Source organism: Octopus bimaculoides, chromosome 14, assembly GCF_046866305.1.
Source record: "Octopus bimaculoides isolate indiv1 chromosome 14, ASM4686630v1, whole genome shotgun sequence".
In the NCBI taxonomy this organism is placed as follows: domain Eukaryota; kingdom Metazoa; phylum Mollusca; class Cephalopoda; order Octopoda; family Octopodidae; genus Octopus; species Octopus bimaculoides.
This window is the reverse complement of record NC_142941.1, coordinates 6,855,629-6,865,628: the sequence shown is the minus strand read 5'-3', so window position 1 is coordinate 6,865,628 and position 10,000 is coordinate 6,855,629. Positions and strand designations below refer to the sequence as shown.

Below are 10,000 nucleotides of genomic sequence, written 5' to 3'. Positions count from 1 at the left end.
TGCTTGTGTGCGATGCGCAGCTGCATGAGCGAGTGTGTGCTAATCTGTGTGGATGTGTGTGTGTATCATGTATATATGCCAGCTAGTCAGTGGTTGACTGTATGTATGTGTATGAATATGAGTGCTTGTGTGTATGTGTATGAATATGAGTGCTTGTGTGTATGTGTATGTGCGTGAGTATGTATGGATAGTGCGAATGTATGCAATTTGAAATCAGTTTTCCTTTCATGAAGAAGAATGGAAATATACGTACATACTATGAAAATTTAAGAACAAAAAATTGAACATTATTTACATTGTTTACATTTGACGGATATTTGTCCTCATCTTGTTTGTTGTTAACACAACGTTTCGGCTGATACACCCTCCAACCTTCATCAGGTGTCTTAGGGAAATTTCGAACCTGGGTTCTCATTCCTAAGGTATTTTTCAATGCTGTTGTTATTGTTGTTGGTATTATTATTATTATTATTATTATTATTATTATTATTATTATTATTATTATTATTATTATTATTATTATTATTATTATTATTATTATTATTATTCAGTAGTTTTATTTTTATAGCGTGCTTTCACTTTAGTACCGAGCGCAGCTCTGTGTGCCTTGGGTATGTGCTGTGGTTTGCTGTGATGCTCTTATGGTTACTGTATTGAAAGTGTTTTGAGTAGGATGTGTGCAGTGCCCAGAAGTGCAATTTTCTGTATGTTATATATATTTGTATGTCCTGGTGTTTTTGTTATGTATTTGTCTGAATATTTTTTTATCATACCTAATGCGCCTGCCATGATAGGAATTGTGTCTGTTTTTAGATTCCACATTCGAGTTACCTCTATTTCCAGGTCTTTGTATTTTGAAAGTTTCTCCATTTCTTTTAGGAAATGTTGTCATCTGCTGGTCTTGATACATCAATTAGAAAGCATTTTTTCCCTTCATGGTCTCTGACAACTATATCTGACATATTAGCCTTAATTTCTCTATCTGTGTGTATTGGCATATCCCAGAGTATGGTTGGTTTCTCGTTTTCTGTGACCTTTTCTGGCGTGTGCCTATACCATCTTTTTTCTGTTGTTATTCTATTATTATTATTATTATTATTATTATTATTATTATTATTATTATTATTATTATTATTATTATTATTATTATTATTATTATTATTATTATTATTATTCAGGTCATTAAATATAGAACTGGAAAAAAATTGAAATGCATTAAAATATTACAAAACCTCATTATGGGCGAATTAAGAATGCGGACACGGTCTTTCTCTGCTAATGAGTGTGTAAAGAGAGAGAATTTCCTGACGGACCGTTTCACAGATTGTTGACCGCTCCTCAGAGAAGATTTCCATCCTCAATCAATGGCACCGAATATTCAGCTGCTCTAAATAATTAATAAATTGGACTAGCATCATATGGATAGACTAATTTGCATATCTGTGCTTTTGGCGACTCATCATTAATTCTAAATAAGTCATAAATTAGATTAGCACTATGGTGGATAACCTAATTTGCTTTAAGCGGTTTATCATTAATTCAATAATATCTATGTCAAATTACTGACCATTACAACACACATACACACACATTTTCTCTCTTAGAAATTTTCTCTCTCTTATATCTAGTGTATAAATTTGTATGTATGTATGTATGTATGTATGTATGTATGTATCTATCTATCTATCTATCTATCTATCTATCTATCTATCTATCTATTCTTTTATTTGTTTCAGTCATTTGACTGCGGCCATGCTGGAGCACCGCCTTTAGTCGAGAAAATCGACCCCAGGACTTATTCTTTGTAAGCCTAGTACTTATTCTTTCAATCTTTTTTGCTGAACCGCTATGTTACAGGGACGTAAACACACCAGTATCGGTTGTCAAGCGTGTGTTGGACACACACACATATATACGACGGGCTTCTTTCAGTTTCCATCTTCCAAATCCACTCACAAGGCTTTGGTCGGCCCGAGGCTATAGTAGAAGACACTGGCCCAAGGTGCCACGCAGTGGGACTGAACCCAGAACCATGTGAGTGGCAAGCAAGCTACTTACCACACAGTCACTACTGAGTTCTATATTAGATCGTACTATGCAGAATATATTATCGATACAGTTTACCCGTGTTACGTCACTGTATGTATGTATATACATGTAGGCATGCACATGTAGAGATGCATGTATATACATGTAGGCATGCACATGTAGAGATGCATGTATATATATATGCGTGCATATGCATATGAAGACACGTATACTTCTATGTAAATATGCACACACTAATAAATGTAAACTGAAGACATGTCTAGTTCACGCTAGATATGAAATCAATGGCTTTTTCTAAACTATTACGTCACAAATACAAATATATATATATATATATATATATACACGCACACACACACACACACACATATGTATACATACACACTGTTACTCTACTGCATCTCTCTCTCTCTCTCTCTCTCTATATATATATATATATATATATATATATATATATATACATACACTGTTACTTTACTGTATATATATATATATATATATATATATATATATATATATATATATATATATATATAAACACTGTTACTTGACTGCATGTATATATATATATATATATATATATATATATATATATACATACATGAGCATGCACAAGTAGACATGTATGTATATATGCATGTATATCCATATGTAGACACGTATACTTGTACGTGCGTATGTACACACTAATATATATATGTATATATGTCTAAATCTACACACACACAGATATATGTACATATGTGTGTATGCATGCACATAAACGGAATATAACCTTTTAATTAATTAATTTATTTATTTATTTATTTTCTCGTCAAATTTAATAGATCTCTATTTTGTTTAATTGCAATTTCATTAAAATTTGGCACGAATTCATTTGACAAAGTTTACTGAAACGAAGCCGCTTCTTTCGACGGAAGAAAGACCAGAGACGAGTAAATTTTAATGGTAATTACAATAAAGGTGAGTGAGTAACAAAATCGCTAGAGCGATTAATTAAACGTCTTACCCTGTTATAAGCACTCGGGTCGCTCTGTTGCAAGTACGAGGGTAAGACTTTAAACTGCATCCTGTAGTGGAGCCTTGGTAGGGCAGTTCCAGGGTCTTGAGGAACGTGGAACCACCTCTTAGCCACTGTTGTTTCCCTGCCTTCTCTGACCCGGAGTAGTAGCACCTGTTAGGGTTTTAACTACGGGTTAACTAGCAATTTAATGGAGAAACTGTACTCTCTTATAGAGTAAGGAACAGGTCCACGTTGAGAGACAAGACGACTGAGAGTACCAGCGCAAATGCTGAGCTTTTGTAATCTCATGATTTGGCCCAGCATATAGAAAGATACCATTGCGAAAAGGAAAGAGACCGTTTAACCATCAACTGTAAGATGAGTAGGTTTAAACGCCCTGCTTCCACAACCTAGTTGTACTAATGAACGATGGGATTGTGATTAGTGACTAAATGTAGCTAGAGAGCATGAATTCAATCCATGGGGTCAGTCAAAGAATACACACGTACATACACAAATATACGTAATCTTTTGTATATATATATATATATATTAATTGCTTATGATAAGTAAGTAAAATACGCAATACACTACGCAGAGAATTATATTTTTCGGCTGACATCTTTTGCCATGATCTAAGTTTCATGAATGTTCAATCAGTCAGACAGTCATGACGCTCTATAATAAAAAGTAACATGCCTCAATCCTTGACGCCACGAAGACCACAGTGTTTCATTGATTAACACAAATGATGAAGGATAGTTACACGTAAAGTGTAATAATTCCCGACTGGAAAAAAAGTATTTTTCTTAAGGGTCCCTGAAAAACAAAACCGAGAGCAGACCCCTTACAAAATGGTGAATTCTTGTCAAAAGTGAGTGTATATAACGGCTTCGGTAGCCATTGTAACTCAATATGTATCTGAAAAAGTTCGACATTCAGTCTCAACTGTAGTTGACTTGTTGTTCGACGTATAGTTCAAATTTTAACGTGATTTTCTGTGTTGTTACAAAGTACGTCTAGGAATAAGCGAAACTGTACTTGACTTGTCAGTAGGAGTTGATTTTACGTACAGAGATTCTGGCTATCTCCAAATGACGATTGCAGATTCATGAATATGTTTGACATTTTGCAGTTTCTAATTTTCAGAAAAAATATGACTAGAATGTTTCTTCTTTTCTGTTTACAATATTATCAGTTACAATCTCAATGTTGAGTTTTGGGAGATGGTTTTTAGTTACATATTAGTTGGTTATAGTGATCACAGCCGTCGTATACGTTTTCTTTATTTAGTTACGCATATACTATGTGTATGTTTGTAACGTATCATGTTTCTTTCCTGGCTGGTTTATCTCTTCTGTCATGCTGGAACGGGAAAGCAGTAGCTGTACTGAAACTGATGAAAGGGCGCGAAACAGAGTGTTCAGAAGAGAGGTAAATTAGATAGATAAAAAGATATATAGGAGATTCACAGAATAGGAAGGAAAGATAGAGAAAAAGAGAAGAGAAAAGAGAGACAAAGAAAGGGAAAGAGAGTGAGGAGGAAAGTAGAAAGAGAGAAGAGAGAATGAGGTAAAAGTTAGTGACTTATGTGATAAGCAATCATGTGACCAGATGAAAATATGAGGAGTGGAACAAAGAGGGAATGGAAAAGAGATATCACGGGTAAGAGAGGAGAAGTGTTAAGAAGAGAGATAGCTCTACAATTGAGAAAGAAATTAGAGAGGTGATGAGATAAAATAATGGAGAATCAAAAAGTGAGAAAACAATTAAAAGGATATAAGCGAGTGGAACAGAGAGAGAGAGAGAGAGAGAGAGAGAGAGAGAGATTCGAATACATTTGTATGCGATAGACAAATATTTAGACACCCCCACTTCATTGTTTTCTTCTATTCGCTTCCTTTTCTCTTTTTCTTCCTCTTCACCCCACCCACACACATATGTATGTGTATATACATATGCACATACTCTCTCACACGCACATATATACATAAATATTTATATATATATAAATATATATACATATATACATATGTATATGTACATACATATATATATATATGTTCATACATACATACATATATATATATATATATATATATACATATATATATATATATATATATATATATATATATATATATATATATATATATATATATATATATATATATATATATATATATATATATATATATATATATATATATATATATGTATATATATATATATATATTTATTTATTTATATATATATATATATTTATTTATTTATATATACATATATATATATATATATATATATATATATTTTTATTTTTTTATTTATATATATATATATATATATATATATATATATATATACATACATACATGCATACATACAAACATATATAGATACATACATATATATGTAGGGTGTGAAGAAAGAAAAAAGAGAGAAAAAATAATGACGGTTGTGTCACTGAAAACAATGAGGAAGAGTTAGTGGAGATAAAACGAATGAAAATAACTAAAGGTAGTCAAAATAAAGCACCAGAAAACACACATACACGTATATACACACACACATACACACACATATATACACACTCACACGCGCATGCACATATACACACACGCACACACACACACACACACGGAGACACGCATCAGGTAACAGTTGTTGAGTCACTCCGTTGTCACATGGTGATTCACACAGGTAAATGTTATGTGAATTATACATGAGTCTGGTCAGACGATTTGAAATGACAATAATAATAATAATAATAATAATAATAATAATAATAATGATGATAATAATAATGATACACACACACACACACACACACACACAAACACACACACACACATACACAAAAGACAAACATACATAGTGCTCACTGGAAGCATTTACAAAATTAAAAAAAGTCAAATAATTAGTAAAAAGAACACGTATTCATGATGGTAATGATGTTGAAGATATTAATGATGATGATGATTATAATAATGATAATACTTACAATAACAATAACAACAACATTAGTCAATTTAATAAGACGATTCGAAATGATAATATTAATAGTTAAATATTAGAATGCACACAGGTTATCGATAATGACATTAATGATTGCAACAAAGAAAATGGTGATGAAGAATGTTATGATTACAGTAAAACAATATATCGATAAAATGCAAAAGTTCATGTGGTATAGAGGCTGTAAGAAAATAAGATGAGCATCAATTCTGAAACATTTACAGCGAATGGATTAAAGGAATTGAACAGTAATATATATATTATATTCTTTTACTTTTTCAATTGCTGCAAGATAATAATAATAATGATATTAAAAATAATAGCATTATTATGATAAGGATTTGATCAGTAAAAAGTAAGAATAAGAATAAAGCAAACGGATGGTAATTCCTTTGAAGAAAAGAAAAATATATTGTCCTTGCATTACGGGAAGCTGTTAAAAGGACTCAAGATGACGCAGAGAAAAAAGCATGCAAAAGTTTCTAAGATATAACATAACAAATGACGACATGGATAAGAAAAGTTCTAAAGCTACCAAACATATTAATGTATTTGTTTTCAGTAGCAGCGTTCTGAAAACAATAGCATAACCAAATAATGGCACCCTGCCTGTCCCAATACCCCTAGAAAAAAGAAAAAAAATAACAACACCGACAAAATCATTTGCAAGTAAAAATTACAGCAACGGTCATGACAATAATCTTTTCTTTTTTTTTTTTTTCCTTTTGAACAGGCATCAAAAGTTGATAAATAAATAAATAAATAATGAAAGAAAGAAATGAAGAAAGAAAGAAGGAAAGAAAGAACGAAAGAAAGAAAGAGAAATGAAAGGTATTGTCTATTTTATGTAAGAGCTAAAAGCATTCAATATTTGATAAAGAAACTATCAAATGAAGCGTTTAGTACTTTTACGTAAGGAGAGAGAGAGAGAAAAAATATCGGCTGAAGCGGTGAAAGACGAAATTAACTGCTGAACGATTCGTTCTCTAACATGCTTGTTAAATTGACAGGTGATCTTCTGATGCTAGTCTCAGCGACGATCAGAATACAGTTACCAAATGGTTTTTGCGACCGATTTCGTTTACTGTTGCCAATTCATTCAATTTTCATGCTTTTGATATTTACAGTCTTTTAAAAATCATATATATATATATATATATATATATATATATATATATATATATATATATATATATATATATATATATATATATATATATGTATATATATGTATATATATATATATATATATATATATATATATATATATATATATATATATATATATATATATATATATATATATATATATATATATATATATGTATATAAATGATTTTAAGTGCATTTATGGTCGCCGGTTCGATGGAATTCGTGAACCAAAACCGAGAACTTCAGCAGAGTTTATGTATGAGAAGGCATTGCTCCTTACCGTTGACATAGACTTTCTAAGTGGTGTTCCAGAACTGCTGTCTTCTCTAGCCGGATGTCCGCGAAATGACAGTCTGGCATTTGACTTCAGAGCTAGTCCAAAGGATGTCTGCGAGGAATGAAGAACAATAAGGTAGAAAGATAGAACATTCTCAACTGTTATTGCTGCCTGCTCTAGTGACAGCACTGTTTAAAAGAACGCGCTTACAATCTTTGGCTTCTCTCTATTTAAAGGCGATGTCTGTTTTTAAAGAGAAAAATTTTAACGTCTCAGTCTAGCGATGTTTCGCCATGCAAATTCTCTACATGTCTTGTGGCGGCGAGTGTAATAACGAAGAAGTATATTCTAAGCAAAGGAAATTATAACTCGGTTTTGAATATCACACGGAATCACTTCACTTATTTTACTAATGTTCGTGAAAAATGTCTGCATCAACGCAATTCCCCACTTTCCTATCTCGACATTGCTAAAGTTTGCTTATGTACATTTTTATAATAAAACATTGAAGGCTACAGATGACCAAGTCAATGGTACTGCAATTCACCAATTGGTCAAACAACTGCACTCTGGCTGCAGGTGTAAATAAACCATGTTTAAATACATCTACTATTATAAATAGTTGACGTACTGTCTCAATGAGTGTTTAATGAGCTTACAGATTTTATTTGGAAACGCTCTCATTTATGCAACTCATTTATGATTTGCTATACTAAGATAACGTTTCCCTACAAACTACAAAAAAAAAATGTAACTGAATAAATATATGCGATAGAGTTCTGCAATAGACTATTTTCTCCCTTGGAAATCAGTTAGTGTCCTCTTCTACATAAAGAAACAGCTTGATCCTATAAATGTTTCTTCACATACACAAGCCAGCATATAGATCTAATTTGTCAGGGGTCATTACGTTGATTCTGAGTATGCTTCATTTACAGGACACAGTAGGAAATTACTCGACTAAACTCCACCAAGTTTCTAACTGTACACGCTAGAACACAGCAAGTACAGGGCCTGGAGGGCAAGTTTCATTTACTGGGTGATCTACTAATTTAATTAACAGTGTGTCTTCATCTCTCACTCTTCTACCCTTTCTCTCTGGTTGTTCATCCTCCTCATGTGTTCATCAAAGGCAATTAGCTGCTATAGTACTTTCACAATCTCTGAATTTCTTTCAGCCACTGACAAGTCGTTTAGTTAGCTCAATATTGAATAGAAACGTACATTATAAGTTTAACTATCCACATATAAATTATATATATATATATATATATATATATATATATATATATATATAGGGAGGTTGATTATGTTATTAGAGTGATATGAGTGAATATGATTCATTTGGTTTATAGTGAGACTAGTAGACAGAATTAGATCAAATGTTACATCCGGGAAATTGGTTGCTGTTCCATAGAAATTTGGAGACCTAGGTTCTTGAAAAAACTGTGAAGGTTCTTACGGAATCTGTCAGTGAACTGACAGTTCACTTGCAGTTATTGATAGCAAAGAGGCCATCGTCACGGTATAGTCCCCCATTAACATACGGGGAGGTATTTTCGACCAGGCCACGTATCTCATCCTTAAAAAAATTCTGCGATCACGTTGAGAAACATGAAAGAACATACTGGCAGACCCAATTCCTGAAGAAATGTAAACTACACCAATATCTTTTAATAAGAGGTATAATCCAACCAGGTCACTGATCTCTGTCGAATCACTTGCACCCATGCTGACAACAAATGGTGTGGTGGAATTGTTGTTAATATATGCGTGTATATATTATTATTTATTAAATGATAAATAATGCATTTTATCTAGTTAATTGTGCTTCGTATTTGCAATGACTTCAGTGATACGAATGTATGTATGCTTTAATTAAGGTCACCCATTATTCTTCCAAGGTGGAGAAAGTTCATATCCATATCTCTCCATAGCTTTTGGTTTCGAATTTCCGATATCCAGTTTTTATCAAATCAATCCACATCTACTTTCCATCATGTCATGTTCCTTGTCCCTTTTTGTTTCTCTGCCGACCTCTCGGAATTCAGTTTGCCAGTTGTTTCCGTTCATCCGTTGCCAGTCGTCCTCTATATATGTCCAGCTCATTCCATTTCAACGATTTCGTGAATTTGACGTCTTTTGGTCTTGTTCTGATCCAATTGTTTTCTGATCCTAGCACATTATCCCATACTTAATAAGCTCATGTGCGTATATGTATGTATGTATGAATGTATGTATGCATATATGCGTGTGCGTATATATATATATATATATATATATATATATATATAAATGTGTGTGTGTGTGTGTCTGTATGTATGTATGTATATATATATATATATATATATATATATATATATATATATATATATATATATATATATATATATATATATATATGCATGTGTGTAGATATGCGGGCATCTAATTAGTGAATTGGAAGTGGTTCATTACTCTAAGACAGTGATTTCCAACAAGGGCATTACGCCACTCAAGTGTGT

The 10,000-nt window shown here is 32.2% G+C and overlaps 1 protein-coding gene across 2 annotated transcripts in view; it reads right to left on the bottom strand.

The window, feature by feature from the left end:
* Positions 1 to 10,000, bottom strand: part of LOC106873388 (glutamate receptor) — a 201,849-nt gene that overhangs the window by 7,478 nt on the left and 184,371 nt on the right. The window contains exon 16 of one of the 2 annotated variants that reach the window (XM_089362240.1): positions 7,500 to 7,607. The exons of the other annotated variant lie outside the window; for it this stretch is intronic. Within the exon in view, the coding sequence (XP_089218366.1) occupies positions 7,500 to 7,607 (108 nt within the window). The remainder of the gene's footprint in view (positions 1 to 7,499; positions 7,608 to 10,000) is intronic. 2 annotated transcript variants of the gene reach the window in all.